General features: G+C 42.4%; 1 protein-coding gene across 1 annotated transcript; it reads left to right on the forward strand.

Annotated features, from left to right (window-relative positions):
* Positions 1 to 39: 39 nt before the first annotated feature.
* LOC144605161 (acidic mammalian chitinase-like) lies at positions 40 to 27938 on the forward strand. Its single transcript, XM_078420236.1, has 11 exons — positions 40 to 64; positions 3115 to 3147; positions 3761 to 3965; positions 6784 to 6840; positions 15414 to 15579; positions 17613 to 17737; positions 18415 to 18538; positions 19039 to 19221; positions 21892 to 22008; positions 24558 to 24693; positions 27871 to 27938. The coding sequence occupies exons 1-11, from the start codon at positions 40 to 42 to the stop codon at positions 27936 to 27938; spliced, it is 1239 nt and encodes a 412-aa protein (XP_078276362.1).
* The last annotated feature ends 52 nt before the right edge of the window (positions 27939 to 27990 follow it).

Here is a 27990-nt window from a genome sequence, read left to right on the forward strand (position 1 = left end):
GAATGATCTGAAAAAACCATGAACTCAAAGAATTAAAACATGGAATTAATATGTCACCTGTTTGGTATGTATGACTAATAAGAATATGTCTAAAGATGCTGAAATGTGTAAATAGATAACTTGATCAAGAATTATTGTGGCGATTTGTTGAGAACATATTTGTTGAAAACTAATGCTACTGCTCTGGCTATTTGGTTTTGTACTAACCTAATGGTGGCACTGCTGTAAAGGCAAAAGAGGAACAAAGAAACAAAGTGGCTGACTTTGTTTGAGACAAACTATATTCGTTATAAAACATACAACATTCATTACATATTTGGAGTATCAACCTCCAAGTTGGAGTATGTGAAGGAGGTAAAGAAGCCATTGACTTGAAATGGAGGCCCTTATTTCATATGAATACACCACTGACAGATGAAAAGGTAACCCATTACACTTGGGCGATGCCAAAGCTAGTTGGCAAAATTAAAATCTCATGAACGACCAACTTTGTAGGGTTTCTTTTACAATTAAAAATGAGATTAACTTATTGGCAAAAAACTTCATTTGTTCTGTTTATTCCATTTATTCGGCAATATTGTTATTGTAATTATTTAAAAATCTGCAAGTAAATTTAGTCTGCTAAAATGCAAACGGTTAACCTCAAGTGTTTGTTTTCTTATATATGGTACCTGGCAAGTGCTAAAGCTGGTTGACTACTCGTAGAGTATTTACAATCGAATTGGATTAATAAGAGGCAATTATAATGGTGGATTCCATCTACACTTTACTGAACAAAAATGTAAATGCTGAAAATACTCCGCAGCTCAGGCAGCATTTGTAGAAAAAGAAATGTTTTAATAATGATTTTGCATCAGGAAAATTGTTCTGATGAATAATTTTAATAACTAATTCTGTTTCTCTTTCTACAAATGTTACCTAATCTCATATCCTCATTTTTTTTTATTTCAGATTTCCATGTTGAGATTTAATTGCATTTCTTGCAGCAAAAAGGATGATCTTGAATTAAAACAGGAAATCAACAACAGATTAAAAGAAAGACTGGCCTGAAATCCTGTGCACACACATTTCAGTATATATGTATAGGATATAAGGTCTTGACATTCTGCCTCATTTACAGAAAGTTGCATCCTGCAAAATTCAGCAGATTCAACAAGACTCATATCTCCCTGTATCTTTGTAACTTTGAATGTATCGGTTAAGTTCTCCCTTTACAGCCATTTTCTAGATCTGCCCAGGCTCGTGCAGTGTGCATTATTGTGAAGAAGGTTTCTACCCCCAAAATGTCACCAAACCATGCTCCCCACAGGTGTTGCCTGACCCGCTGAGTTGTAACAGCAATTTTTGTTATTTTTGTAAAGCAGCATTTGCAGTTCCTTGTGACTGCATAATTTCAACACAAATTTAATAATATGAAAGGCCCCAATAGAATTTTGGGCTTCAAGGTTCCAGAAAATGTGAAAAATAACAATATTGGAATAAAACAAACAGACTGGCAGAATGGGATAATTTGTGTGTTTCCTTGATTGCCTACTGACTGAGAACTAAAGGATTCCCCAAATGGGAATCCTGAGTTGCACTGAGACTTCTCTCTGCATTATTTTTGAAGGTGTTTGGGGGTAACAGTTAGTCCTTTTAGGTAGTATTACTGCAGAGATTACAAAGCAGAAATAAGCAGCGTTAAAGCTTATCAAAATGTGCGAATTGTATTGTTATTGCATGTCAGCTTAGTTCCCTTATGCTTATTTTTCTTCTCTGCTTCTTTCCTAGTTATGCACACACAACTGTATAAAACACTTTTTTTTGCAGTTGACCATGTCAATCAAGGAGCATCTGACAGATTGTAAAAACAAAGAATTGTTGAAGCTGATTAATACACAAAAGGACACAAATTGCTGGAATTTGTTACCTCAGCAGATGAGGTAACATCTTTGGAGAACATGGATAGGTGATGTGCAGAAGGGTCTCAACCCAAAATGTCACCTATCCATGTTCTCCAGAGATGATGCCTGACCTGCTGAGTCATTTTGTGACCCTTTGAGCATCTGACAGATGTCCAGGTTTCCACATCCCAACATCTCCCTATTTTATGTGTAGGAAAGAACTGCAGATGCTGGTTTAAACCGAAGATAGACACATTAAACTGGAGTAACTCAGTGGGGCAGGCAGATCTCTTCAGGAGGGTCTTGACCCAAAACGTCACCTATTCCTTCTCTCTAGAGATGCTGCCTGTCCCACTGAGTTACTCCAGCTTTTTGTGTCTATCTTCCTATTTTAGTTTTCTTCTTTTTAATCTTGACCATTATGAATGAATGAATGAATATGTTTATTGGCCAAGTATGCATATACAAGGAATGTGCCTTGGTGCTCCGCTCACAAATGACAACACAAACATACAGTTAACAATTAAGAATAAAGCATAAACGCATCAAAACAATAAGGATACACCATTATGGTCTAAACATGTGGGTGAAAATAAACCAGAGCAAAAAAGAGACTATAGACTTTGGTTATTGAGTAGAACTATCACTCGTGGAAAAAAAGCTGTTTTTATGTCTGGCTGTGGCTGCTTTGACAGTCCGGAGTCGCCTTCCAGACGGAAGTGCTTCGAAGAGTTTGTGGCCATGGTGAGAGGGGTCAGAGATGATCTTGCCCGCTCGCTTCCTGGTCCTTGCAGTGTACAATTCGTCAATGGTCGTTGATGGCAGCCAACAACCTTCTCAGCTGTACGAACGATCCGTTGCAGCCTCCGGATGTCGTGCTTGGTGGATTATATCTGAGGATTATAAAAATATTTCTCCAATAAAGGCTGTTTTCTTCCTTTCATTGATCAACTATTAGCTGCTTTGACTTCAGACTTCAATGTTCAATTTTCTGGTATGTTCTAGTAAAGTGACTTTGCTTCTCCGATCTCTTTTTGTTTATTAAGCATTTACTCCAAAATTATTTCTTTAAACTTTTGCCTTTCCTAAGGTTTCAGTCACTGGCCCACGTCCATTATTGTGACATTTTATCAGTATTAAATATAATGTACAAATAATTTATTTTTGACCATGTTGGTAGCATTTTATACTGAAGTAAAACAACAAAATATTTTTCTTGTTGTTTTTCTAGTGGGATTTATCATTTTGAGCCAACTGCATCTGGGTAAGTCACACCTCACACTGGACCATTTCTTAGAATTTAGTGAACTAGTAACTTAGTAAAAATTATATACCAAATAAGTATTTGGATTCTAAAAAATAGTCATTATTAAAAACTATAAATTGCTGCCACCAGAAATTTACATTGCAGTAATTTATGGAAGTAAAATGTAGAAAGTTTAATATCTTTGGTTTACATTAGAGATACAACGTGGAAACAGGCCCTCCGGCGAGTCCGTGCCATCCATCGATCACCCATGCACTAGTTCTATCCTGCACCCTAGGGACAATTTACGAAGCCAATCGTAACCTGTATTTTACCAACAAACCTGTATTTTTTTGGAGTGTGGGAGGAAACTGGAGCACCCGGTAAAATCTACTCGGTCAAAGGGAGAACGTACAAACTCCATACAGACAGTACTTGAAGTCAGGTCTCTGGCGCTGTAATGCAACAACTCAACTGTTGCGCCTCTGTGTTACCCATCTTTGCTACTAAAAAGTTGAACCATCAATAAAACATAACCAGAGCATTTCTTTCCACATGATACAATATTTTTTTAATGTATTTCTTGTGAATTACGGGTTCTATCAAAATATAATTTATTTTCTATTTTTAGGCAACAGTATTGTGCTAGCTTGTTATTTCACAAACTGGGCACAATATAGAGACGGACCTAGTCGGTTCACGGTTAGTGATATCGACCCTTATTTGTGCACCCATTTGATTTATGCATTTGCTGCCATTAATGAACGGTATCAAGTTGTTACCACTGAAGATAATGATGAAGCTAATTACAAAATCTTCAATGATCTCAAATTAATGTGAGTAGAAGTCCATTTATCGAGATTTCATTTAAATTCAAAAGATTCTCTTAATAATAATTTTAGTTTCAAGTGTCAAGAGTGTTTTATTGTCATATACCCCAGACAGAACAATGAAATTCTTACTTGCAGCACCACAACAGAATATGTAATATGTAAACATAGTACTCTGTAAACAATATAATAAGCTAGAAAAAGTTTTCTTCTTTATACATGCATATCAAATCAAATAAACAATAATAGTGCAAAAAGACAAAACCAATACCCCAGTGTCTGTGTAGTTCAGAGCTTATTTGGAGGTTGTAGTGTTTAATAGCATGATGGCTGCAGGGAAGAATCTGTTCCTCAACCCAGACGTTACAGTTTTAAAGTTCCTGTAACTTCTTACCGATGGCAGGAGCGAAATGAGTGTGTGGCCATGGTGGTGTAGGTCTCTGATGATGCTGGCTGCCCTGTCAATTTCACCGAAGGTGGGAAGGTCAGAACCGTGATGGACTGGATAGTGTTCACACTTTTTGCAGTCATCTTCACTCCTGGGCGTTCAAGTTTCCAAACCAGGCTGTGATGCAGCCAGTCAATATGCTTTCTAATGTGCACCCGTAGATGTTCAAGAGAGTCCTCTCTGCAATACCGTTCTACGTTTAGATATGGTTTCATCTCTTTTGTCTTCAATGCATTGAACTCCTATGTTCTCGGGAATTGTTACTGATGTTCTAGAACATTATATGTGAAGGAAGCAACAATGATGATTCTGGAGCAAAACACAAATGCTGGAGGAACTCAATGAGGCAGGCAACATCTGTGGAGAAACAAGGAACTGCAGATCCTGGTTTAAAAAAGAAGCAAATTGCTGGAGTAACTCAGTCAGGCAGCATCTCTGGAGAACATGGATAGATGACGTTTCGGTTTAGGACAGTTCTTCAGACATTCAATGGATTCACTTCAGTGGATATTTAATCGTCACATATGCAATTAAACATTATACAATGAAATTCATTTTGCGTATAATGATATCACGCCGCCATGTGTGGCACCATTTTATCCTTCAAATTCTGGATTCCCGCATGTTCATTCTACCTAAGTGGCTCCCGATCCCCTCCGTTGCCCATGACCAGTTAAGCCTGCAAAACCACTATCTCTCTCTTTTCCTCATCAGTCATCTCGTGTCCCGGGAGCAACCTCCTGCAGCCTACCTAAAGGTGCTGGAGGCATTACCCCGGTTCATCCTCCCACCGGCCCTTGCCCTCTATGCCTGATGTCTCCATTCCATGTCAATGAGCTTTCCTGGGTGGGGTAACAAAATGCTGGAGTAACTCAGCGGGTCAGGCAGCATCTCTGGAGAGAAGGAATGGGTGACGTTTCGGGTCGAGACCCTTTAGACTTTCGCAGGTGGGGGGTCCATGTCCGAGGAGCCTCCAGATGAGTTGGGCTGCCCGGCAAAACCTCTCCGTCAGTTTCGACCTTCCGACAAAGACCCCGCACGAGATTGGCCACCTCCATTCCCATCTGGCCTTCCGACGGAGCCTCCGTTATGTTCTCCAGAGATGCTATCTGACCTGCTGAGTTAATCCAGCACTTTGTGTTATATTTGCACACCAACATCCGCAACCTCTTGTGTCTACAATGACAATTGTGGGTTTCCATGAGTAAAAAGAAAGCTTTGTAAGATCAATGAGGCCAATGTATCTCATCACTGCCTGAGCTGGGGATGGGAACATGATTCCCTGTACACCCTTGAGGAAGAGAATATTGGAATGAATGGAGAGCAGGTGCATGGTTACTTGAAGGTGAAGTCGCAGGTAGATAGGGTGGTCATAAAGGATTTTGGTGCATTAGACATCAGGCAGAGTATTGAGTATAAAACTTGGGAGGCCATGTTGCAGCTGTCTAAGACATTGGTGAGGCCGCATTTTGAGTATTGTTCAGTTCTGGACACCATGTTATAGGAAATATGTCAAGCTGGAAAGGGTAGAGATCTACAAGGATATTGCCAGGACTAGAGGATCTGAGCTAGAGGGAGAGATTGAGTATGCTAGGACTCTATTCCTTTGAGTGCAGGAGGATGAGTTGTGATCTTATAGAGGTGTATAAAATCATGGGACTAACGTAGCTGGGACATGTTGGCCGGTGTGGGCAAGTTGGGCCGAAGGATTGTTTCCATACTGCATCACTCTATGATTCTATGAATCCTACTTCACTTCCCACCTTGAACCATTAGGGCATGTTTGCTTTGCCTTCAGTTCTTGCCCTGAAGCTACTATTCATGCTGTTTACTCTGAAATTATGACTGAGGAACCTATGGCAAAGATGTCATAGGTTCCCTACCAAAATACAAGTGATTGATCAGCCCCTTACGTAGTGCAGGTGCTGCCCTACAACTGCTAAAACAAAATCCCTTTTTGAAAGTGGCCTGCGTTATTTTTATTAAGACAAACATTATGATGTTTAGGAAAAGCAGGATTAACTCATCCATGCTTTACATCTGTATTTTAATTACTTAAAGAGCACAGTGTGGTGGTAACAAGTTCAAATGTACAAAGAGCACTCTCTGGCCTTGCTCTAAAGCGGAGATATTACATTGCATAGTACCCAAAACTATGGTGTTAACTTATTGAATCTCTAGCCCCTATGATTTAATAATGGACAGACCAGAAATGCACATATTTGTGCAGGAAATCTCTGATATGAATTGCAACACTCGGGGTTATGTACTTCAATGGGTGAGTCTTCAGTCTAAACCAACAGTTTTTGTTTATAAGGTATTTATAGCTTTAATGAATTGTTAAAGTAACACCACAAAATATTTTATTTCTCAAAGGAATCACAAGTTGAAGACGCTGCTGGCTGTTGGAGGGTGGATATTTGGATCCTCGCGGTAAGAAAATGTGACAAGTCCTTTTATTAAAAGATATCAATAACTACCATCATGTTCATCAGTGCTACCTTGAATTTATAACAAAAAAATTATCGGCTTTTCACAATTGTGTTCAACATTAAAACTAAATTAGCCGTAGTATTTTTCCAAAAGCTATAAAGCTGCAGGTGGAGTTTGGAAAAGTGAGCCTCATTGACTTTTCTCCCTTCTTTCAACTGATATTAATGGGGAGCTGGAGAGGATGTAGGAGAAGCATAAATGACCAAAACATCTCGCAATGTCAGAAACTTGGAGGACTTAGAATCAAAGTCTATTTGATTTGTTGTGGGATGACTTGGCAATGAATATTCTCTCACTGACGTCTTCTGATTGATGTGAGTCGACCTTTGGTTACGCAGATTGCTGGCTGTAAAAAGTCATGACAAATAGACATCCAAAGACTTAACATTTGGTAATTGAATGTGCGGTTTTCAGTGTGTTTTCCAGGAGCTACTGGGCATTCAAAAGTAAAACAAACGATCAGGTCTGCTCCTCTCTAGTTCCTTTCTCTAGCATTAAAGGACATACTTCCTCTGAGGTTCCACTAGCCAAGACATGAACACACATTTTCACCTGCCTGTCATCTTGGTCTGTTTAGAGTTATAGAGACATACAGCACAGAAACAACCCCTTCAGCCCAACTAGCCCATGCTACCCAACATGCCTCATCTGCACTAGTCCCATCTGCCTGCTTTTGGCCCATATCCTTCTAAATTTATCCTAAACATTTAACTGTCCAAATATTTTTCAAACATTGTGATAGTATCTGCCTCAACTACCCCCTGTGGCAGCTCATTCCATATACCTACCACCCTTTGTGTAAAAAAAAGGTTGCCCTTCTGGTTCCTATTAATTCTTTTCCTCCTCACCTTATACCTATGTCCCCTGGTTCTTGATTCCAGGTAGAATCTTTTAAGCTCTATTCTCACTGTCCAACTTCCTGGCTGTTGTGTTCACAAATATTTTAATAATTTTCTTTCTTCGTCAACTGTTCTCTCTTCAAATTCAATGTCAAACTTTTTAATGCATTGGAGAAGCTAACTCCATAGGCCTGTGCAGCATCATTAATAATTTCTAAGCTATAAATAAAAGCTATTGAAATGAGAACACAGAAAATGAAACTTCTTACTATATACAGCGCCCTCACAATATGTGGGACAAAGACCCATCATTTATTTATTTGCCTCTGTACTCCACAATTTGAGATTTGTAATAGAAAAAATCACATGTGGTTAAAGTGCACATGGTCAGATTTTATTAAAGGGTATTTTTATATATTTTGGTTTCACCATGCAGAAATTACAGCTGTGTTTATACATAGTCCCCCCATTTCAGGGCACCATAATGTTTGGGACACATGGCTTCACAGGTGTTTATAATTGCTCAGGTGTGTTTAATTGCCTCCTTAATGCAGGTATAAGAGAGCTCTCAGCACCTAGTCTTTCCTCCAGTCTTTCCATCACCTTTGGAAACTTTTATTGCTGTTTATCAACATAAGGACTAAAGTTGTGCCAATGAAAGTCAAAGAAACCATTATGAGACTGAGAAACAAGAATAAAACAGAGAGTTTTATTTGGCTGATGCCAAATAAGCCAAACCTTAGGCTTACCAAAATCAACTGTTTGGAACATCATTAAGATGAAAGAGAGCACTGGTGAGCTTACTAATCGCAAAGGGACTGGCAGGGCAAGGAAGACCTCCACAGCTGATGACAGAAGAATTCTCTCTATAATAAAGAAAATCCTCAAACACCTGTCCGACAGATCAGAAACACTCTTCAGGAATCAGGTGTGGATTTGTCAATGGCCACTGTCCGTAGAAGAAGTCATGAACAGAAATACAGAGGCTGCACTGCAAGATGCAAACCGCTGGTTAGCTGCAAAAATAGGATGGCCAGGTTACAGTTTGCCAAGAAGTACTTAAAAGAGCAACCACAGTTCTGGAAAAAAGGTCTCATGAACAGATGAGATGAAGATTAACTTGTATCAGAGTAAGTGCAAGAACAAAGTATGGTGCAGAGAAAGAACTGCCCAAGATCCAAAGCATACCACCTCATCTGTGAAACACAGTGCTGGGGGTGTAATGGCCTGGGCATGTATTGCTGCTGAAGGTATTGGTTCACTTATCTTCATTGATGATACAGCTGCTGATGGTAATAGCATATTGAATTCTGAAGTGTATAGACACATCCTCTCTGTTCAAGTTCAAACAAATGCCTCAAAACTCATTGGCCGGCGGTTCATTCTACAGCAAGACAATTATTCCCAATCATATTGCTAAAGCGACAAAGGAGTTTTTCAAAGCTTAAAAAATGGTCAATTCTTGAGTGGCCAAGTCAATCACCCGATCTGAACCCAATTGAGCATGCCTTTTATAGGTTGAACATCAAACTAAAGGGACTACCCCCAAAACAAGCATAAGCTAAAGATGGCTGCAATACAGGCCTGGCAGAGAAGACAACCAGCAACTGTGGGGTGTAAATAGAAGTTGCAGCAGTAGTTAAAGCTGGCATGTAACAAAGGTAATGCCACTGTGGTGATGGGAGATTTCAATATGCAGGTAGACTGGGAAAATCATGTTGGTTCTGGGCACCAAGAATGAGAGTTTGTAGAGTGCCTACCAGAGAAAGGGCAATTCTGGATTTAGTGTTGTCCAATGACCCAGATTTGATAAAGAGAACTCAAGGTAAAGGAGCCGCTTGGAGTGATCATAATATGATTCGTTTTAATCTGCAATTTGAGAGGGAGAAGGTTAAATCGGAAGTGTCAGTGTTGCAGTTGAACAATGAAGGTATGAGAGAGGAGCTGGCCAAGGTCGACTGGAAAGGGATCCTAGCAGGAATGACGGTGGAACAGCAATGGCAGGAATTTCTGGGCATAATCCGGAAAATGCAGGATCATTTCATTCCAAAGCGGAAGAAAGATTCTAAGGGGAGTAGGAGGCAACCGTAGCTGACAAAGGAAGTTAGGGATGGAATAAAACTAGAAGAAAAGATGTATAACACAGCAAAGAGTAGCAGGAAGCCAGAGGATTGGGAAACTTTCAAAGGACAACAGAAGGTAACAAAACGGGCAATAGGGGCTGAAAAGATGAAATACGAGAAGAAGCTGGCCAAGAATATAAAGAAGGACAGTAAAAGCTTCTTTAGATATGTTAAGAGAAAAAAATTAGCAAAGCCTGATGGTCTGCATCCCAGGGTACTCAGGGAGGTGGCTCCAGAAATAGTGGATGCATTGGTGATCATTTTCCAATGTTCAATAGATTCAGGATCAATTCCTGTGGATTACCATACCATACCATACATTTTGGAGGATAGCTAATTTTATCCCACTTTTCAAGAAAGGAGCGAGAGAGAAAACGGGGAATTACAGACCAGTTAGCCTGACATCGGTGATGGGGAAGATGCTGGAGTCAATTATTAAAGAGGTAATAACGATGCATTTGGATAGAAGTAAAAGGATAAGTTCAAGTCAGCATGGATTTATGAAAGGGAAATCATGCTTGACTAATCTTCTGGAACATTTTGAGGATGTGACAAGTAAAATGGATGAAGGGGAACCAGTGGATGTAGTGTATCTAGACTTTCAGAAAGCCTTTGATAAGGTCCCACACGTGAAATGAGTGAGCAAAATTAGAGCACATGGTATTGGGGGTAGGGTGTTGACATGGATAGAGAATTAGTTGGCAGACAGGAAGCAAAGAGTAGGAATAAACGGGTCCTTTTCAGAATGGCAGGCAGTGGCGAGTGGAGTGCCACAAGGCTCGGTGTTGGGCCCGCAACTATTTACCATATATTAATGATTTGGATGAAGGAATTAGAAGTAACACTAGCAAGTTTGCAGATGACACAAAGCTGGGTGGCAGTGTGAACTGCGAAGAGGATGTTAGGAGGTTGCAGGGTGACCTGGACAGGTTGAGTGAGTGGGCAGATGCGTGGCAGATGCAGTATAATGTAGATAAATGTGATGTTATCCACTTTGGCGGCAAAAACAAGGAGGCTGATTATTATCTCAATGGTGTCAGGTTAGGTAAGGGGGAAGTACAGCAAGACCTGGGTGTCCTTGCACACCAGTCACTGAAAGTTGGCGTGTAGGTACAGCAGGCAGTGAAGAAAGCTAATGGCATGTTGGCCTTCATAACTTGAGGATTTCAGTATAGGAGTAAAGATGTTCTTCTGCAGTCGTATAGGGCCCTGGTAAGACCACATCTGGAGTATTGTGTACAGTTTTGGTCCCCTAATTTGAGGAAGGTCATCTTGTAATTGAGGCAGTGCAGCGTAGGTTCACAAGATTGATCCCTGGGATGGCGCGACTGTCATTTGAGGAAAGATTGAAAAAAACTAGGCTTGTATTCACTGGAGTTTAGAAGGATGAGGGGATCTTTTAGTGACATGAAATTATAAAAGGACTGGACAAGCTAGATGCAGGAAAAATGTTCCCAATGTTGGGGGAGTCCAGAACTAGGGGGTCACAGTCTTAGAATAAAGGGGAGGCCATTTAATACTGATGTGAGAAGGAACTTTTTCACCCGGAGAGTTGTGAATTTGTGGAATTCTCTGCCACAGAGGGCAGTGGAGACCAAATCATTGGATGAATTTAAGAGAGTTAGATAGAGCTCTGGGGGCTAGTGGAATCAAGGGATATGGGGAGAAGTTGGGCACATGTTACTGATTGTGGATGATCAGCCATGATCATAATGAATGGCAGTGCTGGTTCGAAGGGCTGAATGGCCTCCTCCTGCACCTATTTTCTATGTTTCTATGTAACTGGTGATGTCCATGAATTGCAGACTTCACTTCAAGCAGCCATTGCAAGGAAATGAAATGCAACAAAATATTAAACATGACTACTTTCATTTACATGACATTGCTGTGTCCCAAACATTATGGTGCCCTGAAACGGGGGGACAATGTATAAACACTGCTGTAATTTCTACATAGTGAAACCAAAATGTATAAAAATGGCCTTTATTAAAATCTGCCAATGTACACAGGGAAGTCAAGGACAGCATAAAAATAAAAGAGATTAAGTATAACATAGCAAAGAAGTGTGGGAAGCCAGAGGATTGGAACTCTTTTAAAGAGCAACAGAAGATAACTAAAAAGGCAATATGGGGAGAAATGATGAGGTACGAGGGTAAGCTAGCCAATAATATAAAGGAGGATAGTAAAAGCTTTTTTAGGTATGTGAAGAGGAAAAAATAGTCAAGGCAAATGCGGGTCTCTCGAAGACAGAAGACAGGGGAAATCATGCTTGACTAATCTTATGGAATTTTTTGAGGATGTAACTAAGAGAGCCGGTGGATGTGGTGTACCTCGACTTTCAGAAAGCCTTCGACAAGGTCCCACATAGGAGATTAGTGGGCAAAATTAGAGCACATGGTATTGGGAGTAGGGTACTGACATGGATAGAAAATTGGTTGATAGACAGAAAGCAAAGAGTGGGGATAAATGGGTCCCTTTCAGAATGGCAGGCAGTACTAGTGGGGTACCGCAAGGCTCGGTGCTGGGACTGCAGCTATTTACAATATACATTAATGACTTGGGTGAAGGGATTAAAAGTACCATTAGCAAATTTGCAGATGATACAAAGCTGGGTGGTGGTGTGAACTGTGAGGAAGATGCTATGAGGTTGCAGGGTGACTTGGACAGGTTGTGTGAGTGGGCGGATGCATGGCAGATGCAGTTTACAATTTGCATACAGGGCAAATAGACCCACAGAGGACGCCATCTCTCTGGCTCTTCACACTGTCCTGACTCACCTGGAGAGACAGGGCACGTACGTGAGGATGCTTTTCATTGACTTTAGCTCTGCCTTCAACACGATCATCCCTACCAAGCTCATCACCAAACTCCACCATCTAGGCCTCAGCTCGTCGTTATGCGACTGGATCCTGAACTTCCTGCTGGAGCGACCGCAGGCAGTGAGAATGGGCCCGCACCTGTCCTCCACTATCACCCTGAGTACCGGCACACCACAGGGCTGTGTTCTGAGCCCCATGCTCTACTCCATCTTCACACACGACTGTGTTCCTGCATTCGACACCAACACAATTGTCAAGTTTGCAGGCGACACAACGGTGATCGGGCTGATCACCAACAGTGATGAAACAAAATACAGAGCGGAGGTGCGGAACCTGGCGGACTGGTGCTCTGATAACAACCTGTCCCTAAATACCACCAAGACCAAGGAGCTGATCATCAACTTCCGTAGGTCACACAACGGGGAATACGCCCCGATCTTTATCAACGGAGAGAGTGTCCAGCTTCAAGTTTCTGGGCACTCACATTTCGGAGGACACTGAAGAAGTCTGGTCTACCCCAACAGCTGCTGACGACCTTCTACCGCTGCACCGTAGAGAGCATCCTAACACATGGCATCCCTGTGTGGTACCTCAGTTGCACGGAGGCAGAGAGGAAAGCTCTTCAGCGGGTAGTCCATAGAGCTCAGAGGACCATCGGAACATAGCTACCAGCCTTGGAGGGCATCTACAACACACGATGCCTCAGAAAAGCCACCAGCATCCACAAAGACGCTTCACACCCCTGCAACAGTCTGTTCGAACTTCTACCATCGGGCAGACGATACAAGGCCTTCTACGCCCGCACCTCCAGACTTAGGAACAGCTTCATCCCCAGGGCCATAGCTGCTATGAACCAGTCCTGCTGAGCCGGATGGTCACATCGCACAGTGATCTGGCACAGATCTACTTGCACTTTATTCTGTTTTAAAACTGTTACAATTTGTTTCATTGGGTTGTTTAAATTAATACTGACTAGCTAATTAAATTATTGCATCGTATGGGAGGCGCATTCCCAATCTCGTTGTACCCCTGTACAATGACAATAAAGATATATTGTATTGTATTGTTTAATGTGGATAAGTGTGAGGTTATCCACTTTGGTGGTAAGAATATGAAGGCAGATTATTATCTGAATGGTGTCATGTTAGGAAAATGGGACGTACAATGAGATCTGGATGTCCTAGTGTATCAGTCACTGAAAGGAAGCATGCAGGTACAGCAGGCAGCGAAGAAAGCCAATGAGTAGTTGAGTATAGGAGCAAAGAGGTCCTTCTGCAGTTGTACAGGGCCCTAGTGAGACCGCACCTGGAGTACTGTGTGCAGTTTTGGTCTCCAAATTTGAGGAAGGATATTCTTGCTATTGAGGGCGTGCAGCGTAGGTTTACTAGGTTAATTCCCGGAATGGCGGGACTGTCATATGTTGAAAGACTGGAGCGACTAGGCTTGTATACACTGGAATTTAGAAGAATGAGAGGAGATCTTATCTAAACATATAAGATTATTAAGGGGTTGGACACGTTAGCGGCAAGAAACATGTCCCCAATGTTGGGGGAATCCAGAACCAGGGGCCACAGTTTAAGAATAAGGGGTAGGCCATTTAGGACGGAGGTGAGGAAAAACTTTTTCAGTCAGAGAGTTGTAAATCTGTGGAATTCTCTGCCTCAGAATGCAGTGGAGGCCAATTCTCTGAATGCATTCACGAGAGAGCTAGATAGAGCTCTTAAGGATAGCGGAGTCAGGGGGTATGGGGAGAAGGCAGGAACGGGGTACTGATTGAGAATGATCAGTCATGATCACATTGAATAGCTGGCTCGAAGGGCCGAATGGCCTACTCCTGCACCTATTGTCTATTGCATTATAACCACGTGATTTATTTCTATTACAAATCTCAAATTGTGGAGTACAGAGGCAAATAAATAAATGATGGTTCTTTGTCCCAAACAGTACCTTAACGAATGTATATTTGTGCATCCAAATATCCGTACCAAGAAAAACGGGTTTGTCTACTAAATACCTATGTCCAGAAAATGTATCAATTCATTCTAACTCAAGAAATGTAACACACCTATATCTGTCGTTTAGACACAAAATACTGGAGTAACTCAGTGGGTCAGGCAGCATCTTTGGAGAGAAGGAATGGGTGACGTTTCAGGTCGAGACCCTTCTTCAGACTGAGAGTTGGAAAGGGAAACGAGAGATATAGACGGGGATGTAGAGAGATATTGAATAAGTGAATGAAAGATATGCAAAAAAGTAACAATGATAAAGGAATCAGGCCATTGTTAGCTAATTAATGAGAAGCTGGTGCGATAGATGGGGGAGGGATGGAGAGAGAGGGAATGTAGGGGTTACTTGAAGTTGGAGAAATCAATATTCATACCATTGGGTTGTAAGCTCCCACGTGAAATATGAGATGCCGTTCCTCCAATTTCCATGGAGGAGGCCTAGGACTCAAAGGTCAGTGTCGGAATGGGAATTAAAGTGTTTAGCAACTGGGAGATCAGATAGGTCCAGGCGGACTGAGTGAAGGTGTTCTTTGGCAACCGGGACACCTTTGCTCAGTCCGCCTGGACCTACCTGATCTCACCCATCACCCATTCGTTCTCTCCAGAGATGCTGCCTATTCCGTTGAGTTACTCCGGCATTTTGTCTCTATCTTGAGTTTAAACCAGCATCTGCAGTTCCTTCCAACATATATTTGTTTCTTCCAACTATTCTGGCTTCTTCATCAGTTACAACAATGTGGTGTCCACTCAATCAACTAGGCGGGCATTCATCAAGTCTTTGATTAGTTTCCTGAGACAACATAATTTTGATGGTGTCGATGTTGCTTGGCACTATCCCGGGGCTAAAGGAAACCCAGCAGAAAACAAAAATCTCTACACAAGATTGATTGAGGTGAGAAGATAGCCTTTAATTTTACAATTCTTTGTTGTGCAAATGCTTTACTATTTTTAACTATCAGGTGTCATCTATCTATATATATATATCTATATATATATATGTATGTGTCCACCATAACTTTTTTGGTTCGCACAGCCAAAACGGTATACCATAGCGCCACAATATTTGGCCCACGTTACTCACCATTATCCTGGGCATAATGTCTAACAACTCTCATTCAAATTGAAGCTACATTTTTAAAACTAGAGAGATTTTAAAGTTTAAAAAATTCCTTTCTAACCCATTTCTTGAAGGTCTTCAGCGTGTGACGTCACAATGGCACCCGTGCGACTGTGAGAGATGAGCTCGCGCTCCCCCCCGCCCGTATTCAGCGTGTGACATCACAATAGGACACGCACGATTTCTCCTCACTCGCCCAAGCAAGATGGCCGCCGTTAGCGGGACCGTCCACCCCGTCTCAGTGCCTCCTCTCTCCTCTCTCCCCTCTCCCCACTCTCCCACACCTGGGGGACACTCCGAGCAGGAGGGAGATGGTCGCACTGATGGTCCACTCATCCTTCCGTCCCTTCAACCTACGGCGTCCTCGAGTCCCTGCTCCCGCCCGGGCCCAGCGCCATCACCGCAACACAAGCACCAACGGGGAGCTTCTCCTCCTCCTTCAGCGGCCACTTCCACCGACGGTGTCATCGACGAGAGCCACTTCCACCGACGGCCCCGTCGCGACTCCAGGAAAATGGCGGCCGCTCTCTTCCTCACGCTCTGCCATCTTGTGCGAGCCTTCCGCCACCGGTCTCGAGCAGTCCCAGCTCCGCCGCCGCCGGCAGCCTCCAGTAGTCCCAGAGAGTGGGGGTGGAGGGGAAGGGGGACAGTGGGGGTGGGGAAGAGGAGAGAGTGGGGGGGAGGGGGTGGGGGAGGAGAGAGGTGGGGTGGGGGAAAGGGGGGTGGGGGGAAAGGGGGGTGGGGGGAAAGGGGGGGTGGGGAGAGTGAGAGTGGGGGTTGGGAGAGAAGGGGGAGGGTGGGGGAGAGGGGGTGGGGAGGGAAGATTGGGGTGGGGGGAGAATGGGGTGCGGGCAGAGAGGGTGGGGGGAGGGGAGGCAGGTGGGGGCGTGTGGAGGGGGAGGGGGGAATAGAGGAGGGGGAAGGGGGGTGGAGGCAGGACTGGGGGGGTGGGGGAAGGGGAGGGGCAAGTGGGGGTGGCGTTGGGGGGATGGAGTGGGTCAGTGGAGGGAGGAGGGGGGGATAAGGGGAATTGAGTGGGGGGGGGTGAGGGTGCCACACCAATACAGGAGAGGCTTTGGGTCCAGGGCTCACTCAGTGACACCCTCTCCCCTTCCCTGTCCCCCCTCTTCGGGGAATGGGCCCAACGGGTCCACTTGGTCTAGTATATGCTAAAATCAATTATATTTTAGTTTGCCTCGCCTTTATTTGGATTTATTTTCAGGCTAAATCTTCAAACATTTTCAAGAGGTTCATTATTTTAGTACACTGTATTCAAACCCTGTGTTTTGGCATGAGCACCCCAGCACTTTGCTTTTTGCTCAACATTTTAACAGCACAGTGGCGCAGCTGGTAGAACCGCCGTCTCACAGTGCCTGAGACCAGGTTTAATCCTGACCTTGGGTGCTGTTCTTGTGGAGCTTGCATATTCCCCCTGTGACCTCGTGGGTTTCCTCCAGGTACCACGGTTTCCTCCCACATCCCAAAGACGTGCGGGTTTATAGGTTAATTTGCCTCCGTAAATTGTCCCTAGTGTGTCGGGAGTGGATGAGAAAATGGGATTACATTGATCTAATGTGAACAGGTGATCGATGGTCAGCGTGGACTCAGTGAGCTGAAGGCCTATTTCCATGCTGTATCTAAAATGTTTTTAAAAAGTTAAGAAGAAAAGGCTTTTGTGTTTCCATGGGGAAGCGTTACCTGGAAAATGCTAGAACAAGGCTATAGTACCTGGTCTGCAATCCAAGTAATCACCCTTTTGGACCATTGACCCAAAATATTACTCTAATGATTCTTTATTTTCCTCCTAGGAATTGAAAGAATCCTTAATTGAAGAGGCAACAGATACACAACAATATGAACTAATGCTTGTAGCTTCTATGTCTGCTGGTAAACAGTTAATTGATGATAGTTATGAACTTAGCATAATTTCTCCGTAAGTATATACTTCATTTAATAGAGATTGTTTGCGATGGTTTTTAGCTTTCAAGTTGACAAGTCAGTTAAAAAATCATAGACTTTTCTTGGGAATTTTTGGTCTGAGTCTAATATTTTTTTAAATCATAAAATTGAAAACAATGAAGAAAAAACAAGGGATAAAATTATCATCTGATGCCAAGGTGATTAAATCAGACGTATAAAGATGATGCAAACATCTCTGCAATTTCTTCCCAAAAGGTCTAAGGATACACTCAGTCAGACTCTAGGGATTCACCCTTCTTAATGCACTTTAAGACTGCCCATACGACTTTAGTAATTTATACATGATCTAAGACATCACAACATCCACAGCTTTCATGATCTTCTCAGTAAAAACAAATGAAAAATATTAATTTAATATCTCCCCTCTTGTGGCTCTTCACAAGGATGACCATGCTAACCTATTCTCTCCCCAGTCCTTGTACACTCAATATACCTGTAAAATCTCTTAAGACTTTCCTTTACCTTGCCTGCCAGATGAGCTAAAAGGTTAGTATGGATATGATGGGCTGAATAACCTATTTTTCTGCTGTACGAAACTGACTTCAAATGTATGTCATTGATATATTTTTTAAGCAAGTTGAATCAGTATTATTAATTATCATTTAAGTTCCTCTATTTTCATTTTTGTAGATATTTGGATTTCATCATTGTGATGTCGTTTGATTTCCATGGCCCATGGAATATTTTCATTGGACACCATAGTGCTTTGCGTCGAAGTAAAAACGAACACGGAGAGCTGCAGTTTTTGAATGTGGTATGTTAGCAAAATCATTTATTGGTGGTATATGAAAGATGTAATAACTACATCATCAAATACTCATCCCACCACAGTCATTCTTGCTTCACCCAGCTCCTGTCCAGCAGAACCTTGGAAGTGGCACCTTCTTTTCCTGTGTTATTAGGCTTCTGAACGATCCTTCCATAAGCGAGGGTATGTCCAATTCACTTCTACCCCATTGCGGACATTTTACTTTGTCGATGGAACTGATGCGCCACAATGATGAAAACTATATTCTGCACTCTATATCTTCCCCGTTGCTCTACCTATTGTACTTGAGCTTGATTTGATTGTATTTATGTATGGTACATTTGATCTGTTTAGATAGCATGCAAAACAAAGCTTTTCACTGTACCTTGATACACATGACAGTAATAAACCTAAACCCATTGTAACTGATGTTTGAATCATTCTTAAAACAAAATTTGAATGATTAACCTTTCCTAAATTCATTGTTCAAATTTCATCTGTTACAGGAATATGCTGTTAAATATTACAGGTCTCAAGGTTCACCAGGAAATAAATTAATAGTTGGATTTCCAACTTACGGACGGAGCTTCAAACTTCAAACCACAAATTGGCGTATTGGTGCTCCAGCAAATGGTCCTGGTCCAAAAGGCAAATATACAAATCAACCTGGTACCATGGCATATTATGAGGTGCTAAAAACATTAATATAGAAACATAGAAAATAGGTGCAGGAGGAGGCCATTCGGCCCTTCGAGCCAGCACCGCCATTCATTGTGATCATGGCTGATCATCCACAATCAGTAACCCGTGCCCAATCTCTTCCCATATCCCTTGATTCCACTAGCCCCCAGAGCGCTATCTAACTCTCTCTTAAATTCATCCAGTGATTTGGCCTCCACTGCCCTCCGTGGCAGAGAATTCCACAAATTCACAACTCACTGGGTGAAAAAGTTCCTTCTCACCTCAGTTTTAAATGGCCTCCCCTTTATTCTAAGACTGTGGCCCCTGGTTCTGGACTCCCCCAACATTGGGAACATTTTTCCTGCATCTAGCTTGTCCAGTCCTTTTAGAATTTTATATGTCTCTATAAGATCCCCTCTCCTCCTTCTAAACTCCAGTGAATATAAGCCTTGTTTTTTTCAATCTTTCCTCATATGACAGTCCCGCCATCCCAGGGATCGATCTCGTGAACCGACGCTGCACTGCGTCAATTACAAGGATGTCCTTCCTCAAATTAGGAGACCAAAACTGTACACAATACTCCAGATGTGGTCTTACCAGGATCCTATACAACTGCAGAAGAACCTCTTTAGTCCTATACTGAAATCCTCACGTTATGAAGGCCAACATGCCATTAGCTTTCCTCACTGCCTGCTGTACCTGCACGCCAACTTTCAGTGACTGGTGTACAAGGACACCCAGGTCTTGCTGTACTTCCCCCTTACCTAACCTTTCACCATCTATCTATCTATATTATTTTATTATACTATTAAAACTCAGATCTTGTATATATATCAATTTTTGCGCCACCTTAATCACCACTCTCGCGGCAACAAGTTTTATTTAAATTGGTCGTATATTGTTTAAGTTACATACATTTGAAAGTTTACAACACCCTTTGTCAAGATTGAACCTGGGTCTCTGGTGCTGTAAGGCAGCAATTCTACCGCTATGCTGCCCATCTTGGTAGTCAACTTGGATACTGCTGCCTGAGCTTGCAGCTGCCAAGCACTTCTGTTTTGATCGTAAAGGATTATCATGTTATACCCATGCATGCCTCCTCAACGCCTAATGTTAAGCAAATATATTTTAAATCAAAGAGGATTATTGCAAGCTTCTAAATTCATCAATATATCCAGTCTGTCTGAAATATCTCTCAAATCTTTACACCACCAGAATACAGTTAATTTTGGTTACCCACATGTTACACTCCTAGGAGAAAAAATATTATTTTAATGGCACATTTACACCTCTGCAATCATTAAATTAGTAGCAAAACACAAAGTGCTGGAGTAACTCAGTAAGTCAGGCAGCATCTGTGGAGAACAGGGAAGGTGATGTTTCAGATTGGAACCTTTCCCCAATCTGAAGAAGGATTCTAACCCAAAACATCATCAATCCATTCCCAGAGATGCTCCCTGACCTGCTGAGTTGCTCTTGCACTTTGATTTTTACTCAAGATTCCAGCAGCTGCAGATCCTTGTGTCTTCATTAAATTAGGTCTGGTACAGCTGCTGCCACCCAGCCCCAGAGACCCAGGTGCAATCCTGATCTTGGGTGGAGGTGCCGTGTGGAGATTGCATGTTCTCCCTGTGACTGTGCGGGTTTCCTCCCACATTGAAAGCAAATTCAATGCTAGCATTTATTTTAAGAGAGCTTGTATACAAAAAAAGGGATGTAATGTTGAGGCTCTATAAGGCGCAGGTAAGGCCACATTTTGAATATTGTAAGCAATTTTGGGCACCATATCTGAGGAAGGATGTGCTGGCTCTGGAAAGTGTCCAGAGGAGGTTTACAAGAATGATCCCAACAATGCGTAGGTTAACCAATGATGAGCATTTGTCGGCACTGGGCCTGTACTCGCTGGAGTTTAGAAGAATGAGGGGGGGACCTCATTGAAACACACAGAATAGTGAAAGGCTTGGATAGAGTGGATGTGGAAAGGATGTTTCCATTAGTGGGAGAGTCTAGAACTAGAGGTCAGAGCCTCAGAATTAAAGGATGTTCTTTTAGGAAGGAGATGAGGAATTTATTTAGTCAGAGGGTGGTGAGTCTGTGGCATTTTTTGCCACCGAAGGCTGCAGAGGCCAATTCAGAGGATATTGTTAAGGCAGAGATAGATTCTTGATTAGTACAGGTGTCCGTGGTTATGGGGAGAAGGCAGGGGAATGGGGTCAGGAGGGAGAGATAGGTCAGCCATGATTGAATGGCGGAGTAGACTTGATGGGCCGAATGGCCTAATTCTACTCCTATTCCTTATGACCACATTCCAGAGACATGCAGGTTTGTAGGTTAATTACATACCCCTAGTGTGTATAGAGTGGATGAGACAGTGGAATAACATGAAACTAGTGTGAACAGGTGATTGATGGTCAGTTTGCAACCAGTGGGCTAAAGGGCTTGTTTCCATGCTGTATCTCTAAACTAAATTAAATTAATTCCATGTCCCTCGGCGTCAAAGATCTAGACTGCAGACGTTGAAATCTTGAGCAAAAAACAAAGTGCTGTTTCCTTCAATCAATGAAACGAAACAGGCTACACAGAAAGGGAGAGAACTTAGGAAGATGACAAAGTTCAAGTACAAGGTCCAAGTGATCCACTAATATGTTCGAACAATGTTTAATCTTTCTTATTAACAGATCTGTGAGTTTTTGAAAGGAGCAGATAAACATTGGGATTCAGATCAGAAGATTCCATATGCTGTCAAGGATGGAGTTTGGATTGGATATGATAATATGCGAAGTATCGATGTCAAAGTACACTTTATTTATTATGAATTATTTTGATATTTTTTATGATGGCTTGCTATTACTCTTTTTGGTTCAATATTTGTTAGTTTTTAAATATTTCTATATTAGTCCTGTCTAACATTGTAGTTCACTTCTTCAGCCAATGGATAAGTCTTCGCCTAACATTAGGCAGGAAATGGTTTTGGGTAGACTGATGGGACTGAAGGCTGATAAATCCCCAGGGCCTGATGGTCTGCATCCCAGAGTACTTAAGGAGGTGGCTCTAGAAATAGTGGAAGCATTGGAGATCATTTTTCAATGTTCTATAGATTCAGGATCAGTTCCTGTGGATTGGAGAATAGCAAATGTTATCCCACTTTTTAAGAAAGGAGGGAGAGAGAAAACGGGTAATTATAGACCAGTTAGTCTGACATCAGTGGTGGGGAAAATGCTGGAGTCAATTATAAAAGACGAAATTGCTGAGCATTTGGATAGCAGTAACGGGATCGTTCCGAGTCAGCATGGATTTACGAAGGGGAAATCATGCTTGACAAATCTACTGGAATTTTTTGAGGATGTAACTAGGAAAATTGACAAGGGAGAGTCAGTGGATGTGGTGTACCTCGACTTTCAGAAAGCCTTCGACAAGGTCCCACATAGGAGATTAGTGGGCAAAATTAGGGCACATGGTATTGGGGGTAGGGTACTGACATGGATAGAAAATTGGTTAACAGACAGAAAGCAAAGAGTGGGGATAAATGGGTCCCTTTCGGAATGGCAGGCAGTGACCAGTGGGGTACCGCAAGGTTCGGTGCTGGGACCCCAGCTATTTACGATATACATTAATGACTTAGACGAAGGGATTAAAAGTACCATTAGCAAATTTGCAGATGATACTAAGTTGGGGGTAGTGTGAATTGTGAGGAAGATGCAATAAGGCTGCAGGGTGACCTGGACAGGTTGTGTGAGTGGGCGGATACATGGCAGATGCAGTTTAATGTAGATAAGTGTGAGGTTATTCACTTTGGAAGTAAGAATAGAAAGGCAGATTATTATCTGAATGGTGTCAAGTTAGGAGGAGGGGGAGTTCAACGAGATCTGGGTGTCCTAGTGCATCAGTCAATGAAAGGAAGCATGCAGGTTCAGCAGGCAGTGAAGAAAGCCAATGGAATGTTGGCCTTCGTAACAAGAGGAGTTGAGTATAGGAGCAAAGAGGTCCTTCTACAGTTGTACCGGGCCCTGGTGAGACCGCACCTGGAGTACTGTGTGCAGTTTTGGTCTCCAAATTTGAGGAAGGATATTCTTGCTATGGAGGGCGTGCAGCGTAGGTTCACTAGATTAATTCCCGGAATGGCGGGACTGTCGTATGTTGAAAGGCTGGAGCGATTGGGCTTGTATACACTGGAATTTAGAAGGATGAGGGGGGATCTTATTGAAACATATAAGATAATTAGGGGATTGGACACATTAGAGGCAGATAACATGTTCCCAATGTTGGGGGAGTCCAGAACAAGGGGCCACAGTTTGAGAATAAGGGGTAGGCCATTTAGAACGGAGATGAGGAAGAACTTTTTCAGTCAGAGGGTGGTGAAGGTGTGGAATTCTCTGCCTCAGAAGGCAGTGGAGGCCAGTTCGTTGGATGCTTTCAAGAGAGAGCTGGATAGAGCTCTTAAGGATAGCGGAGTGAGGGGGTATGGGGAGAAGGCAGGAACGGGGTACTGATTGATAGTGATCAGCCATGATCGCATTGAATGGCGGTGCTGGCTCGAAGGGCTGAATGGCCTACTCCTGCACCTATTGTCTATTGTCTATTGTCTATTGATACCGAGCAGTAGCTAAATCCTGGTGTGCAAACTGTGATCAGCCAGCCAAGCAATTTCATGCTACCAATAAGAGGAATCATTAATATTCTTGCTCTTCAGTGAATGTACAATCATGCTCATGTAGGATAAAGACATGTATCTGATGCTTCTTGTAGCTAAGGCCACATTGATTAATATTCCCCATTCCCAATAGTCATACAATCATAGACTAATCCTGTAAACCACTGTAATTAAATAACTCAATAAGAAGCTTGGAATCCAAGGATCGGTGATTCCTGCCCAGTTTTCATATGGCATCATAAATGTTTTAATAACTTTTTTTTTCATTTTCATCTGCTTTATTCTTAATTGTTAACTGTATGTCATTTGTGAGCGGAACATCAAGGCACATTCCTTGTATATGCACACACTTGTCCAATAAACTTATTCATTCATTTATCAAAAAAATCAATAGTTTATTTCACCTACCAGTGTAGCAATGAGCAGTAGAATCTCTGAATCTCCAAAAAGTTAACAAAGCTAGCCAAATTTGGCTTCATAAGCAATAGTTTTTTGATGTTTTATCAGCAATATTAAAATAAGAACTGAGGCAAAAATTCAAATTTGAAATGTTACTCACTGTCCTCTCCATCACCCTGTGGTGTGTGTAGAAGCAGCCACTGAAGAGATAATGCAGACTTCATAAATTAGTTACGTTTGTTCTACAGTTGAACTTCATTCCTCAAACGGTTGACGGTTAATGTATCTTTGTAGGTCAAGTGGCTACGGGCTGAAAGGTTTGGTGGAGCAGCAGTGTGGACACTTGACTTGGATGATATAGTGGGTAGCTGCAAACAAGGATTTGCTCCGTTAGTGACAAGATTGAAAATGCAGCTTTCAGTAGCTTCAGGTAATAACTGTATTGCTGTGTATATGCCATCAGGTAATATTAACGCATGCCATCATCATGCACTAATTGTAATATCAAAGTCTAAAAATGTCACTGCAATTTCTGGGATGACTATAACGAAAGATATTAATAATATACAAGTCCTTGCCAAGTTTTGACAGGATTACACAACAAAGTCAGAAATGTCTCAGGAGTCTGATTAAGTTCTTTTGATGATGTGACCAAAGAGGTTGATGAAGGCAGAGCTGTTGACATATATATCGATTTCAGCAAGGCATTCGACAAAGTTCCGCATGGTAGGCTGCTCTGGAAGGTTAGATCCCATGGGATCCAAGGAGAGATAGCTGAATGGATAGAAAATTGGCTTCATGGAAGGAAGCAGAGGGTGATGTTGGAAGACTATATTACAGTATAGCAAAGGGGATTACAGAGGGATGAGGCAGGAGCTGGCCAGAATTGACTGGAAGGAGGCCCTAGCAGGGAAGACGGAGGAACAGCAATGGCAGGTATTCCTGGGAATAATGCAGAAGTTGCAGGATCAATTTATCCCAAAGAGGAGGAAAGATTCTAAGAGGAGTAAGAGGCACCCGTAGCTGACAAGGAAAGTCAAGGATAGCATAAAAATAAAAGAAGAAGTACAACAAAGCAAAGAAGAGTGGGAAGCCAGAGGATTGGGACTCTTTTAAGGAGCAACAGAAGATGACTAAGAAGGCAATACGGGGAGAAAAGATGAGGTACGAGGGTTAACTAGCCAATAACATAAAGAAGGATAGTAAAAGCTTTTTTAGGTATGTAAAGAGGAAAAAAATAGTCAAGGCAAATGTGGGTCCCTTGAAGACAGAAGCAGGGGAATTTATTATGGCGAACAAGGAAATGGCAGACGAGTTGAACCGGTACTTTGGATCTGTCTTCACTAAGGAAGATACAAGCAATCTCCCAGATGTTCTAGTGGCAAGAGATCATAGGGTGACGGAGGAACTGAAGGAAATTCACATTAGGCAGGAAATGGTGTTGGGTAGACTGATGGGACTGAAGGCTGATAAATCCCCAGGGCCTGATGGTCTGCATCCCAGGGTACTTAAGGAGGTGGCGCTAGAAATTGTGGACGCATTGGTGATCATTTTCCAATGTTCTATAGATTCAGGATCAGTTCGTGTAGATTGGAGGGTAGCTAATGATGTCCCACTTTTTAAGAAAGAAGGGAAAGAGAAAACTGGAAATTATAGATCAGTTAGTCTTACATCAGTGGTGGGGAAGATGCTGGAGTCAATTATAAAAGACGAAATTGCGGAGCATTTAGATAGTAGTAACAGGATTGTTCTGAGTCAGCATGGATTTTCGAAGGGGAAATCATGCTTGACTAATCTTCTGGAATTCTTTGACGATGTAACTAGGAAAATTGACAGGGGAGAGCCGGTGGATGTGGTGTACCTCGACTTTCAGAAGGCCTTCAACAAGGTTCCACATGGGAGATTAGTGGGCAAAATTAGAGCACATGGTATTGGAGGTAGGGTACTGACATGGATAGAAAATTGGTTGACGGACCGAAAGCAAAGGGTGGGGATAAATGGGTCCCTTTCAGAATGGCAGGCAGTAACTAGTGGGGTACCGCAAGGCTCGGTGCTGGGACCGCAGCTATTTACAATATACATTAATGACTTGGATGAAGGGATTAAAAGTACCATTAGCAAATTTGCAGATGATACAAAGCTGGGTGACAGTGTGAACTGTGAGGGAGATGCTATGAGGTTGCAGGGTGACTTGGACAGGTTGTGTGAGTGGGCGGATGCATGGCAGATGCAGTTTAATGTGGATAAGTGTGCGGTTATCCACTTTGGAGGTAAGAATAGGAAGGCAGAGTATTATCTGAATGGTGTCAAGTTAGGAAAAGGGGACGTACAACGAGATCTGGGTGTCCTAGTGCATCAGTCACTGAAAGGAAGCATGCAGGTACAGCAGGCAGTGAAGAAAGCCAATGGAATGTTTGCCTTCATAACAAGAGGAGTTGAGTATAGGAGCAAAGAGGTCCTTCTGCAGTTATACAGGGCCCTAGTGAGACTGCACCTGGAGTACTGTGTGCAGTTTTGGTCTCCAAATTTGAGGAAGGATATTCTTGCTATTGAAGGCGTGCAGCGTAGGTTTACTAGGTTAATTCCCGGAATGGCGGGACTGTCATATGTTGAAAGACTGGAGCGACTAGACTTGTATACACTGGAATTTAGAAGGATGAGAGGGGATCTTATCGAAACGTATAAGATTATTAAGGGGTTGGACACGTTAGAGGCAGGAAACATGTTCCCAATGTTGGGGGAGTCCAGAACAATGGGCCACAGTTTAAGAATAAGGGGTAGGCCATTTCGAACGGAGATGAGGAAAAACTTTTTCAGTCAGAGAGTTTCCACAGTCTGTGGAATTCTCTGCCTCAGAAGGCACTGGAGGCCAATTCTATGAATGCATTCAAGAGAGAGCTAGATAGAGCTCTTAAGGATAGCGGAATCAGGGGGTATGGGGAGAAAGCAGGAACGGGGTACTGATTGAGAATGATCAGCCATGATCACATTGAATGGCGGTGCTGGCTCGAAGGGCCGAATGGCCTACTCCTGCACCTATTGTCTATTGTGTATTGTCTGTTGACTGCTTCTCGGATTGGAGCCCTGTGATTAGGCTTCCATTCACTTCCATTGTGTTATGGACATTGCCTTCTTTCCACTCATTAAATCAATGCCCTCTTGTTTTCGGCACCCCGACTGTGGAGAAGATTCTGACTATCTACTCTATCTGTGCCTTTCATAATTTTATATTCCTGTGTCAGGTCACCCCTCAGTCTCCTTGGCTGCAAGAGAAAAAAAAAACAAAGAAAATCTCTTCCCATGACTATAGTCCTCCTTTCCAAGCAAAATCAGGTGAATCACAAAATATCATTTCCTGGGATAAGACTGGGTCTTTAAATTGTGCCCCATTGTGCCTGTGTAATCATCTTCAAATAGTAACAAAATCTCCCAACATACAGCAGCAAAGTTCCAGATTAAGTATTTGTATCTTCAGCTCTTGGCATCAAGGTTAGAAGTTCTCTGGTATTTAAATGTAACTCAGAACTTGTAGCAGGAAATTCAGCTCATTTTTATTTTTACATAAAATCCTAGAGTGTATATTCTCTCTTTTTCTTATCCCTATTAGGATTGCAATTCGAGACACTTGCAATGAAGGCATTCCTAGCAATGATGGCAATAATACAGACAGCGTAAATACTGGTAATGACGGGAGTTGATGGCGCAACAACAGATTGTACTCGCACTC

This window comes from Rhinoraja longicauda, chromosome 24 (genome assembly GCF_053455715.1).
Source record: "Rhinoraja longicauda isolate Sanriku21f chromosome 24, sRhiLon1.1, whole genome shotgun sequence".
Lineage (NCBI taxonomy): Eukaryota > Metazoa > Chordata > Chondrichthyes > Rajiformes > Arhynchobatidae > Rhinoraja > Rhinoraja longicauda.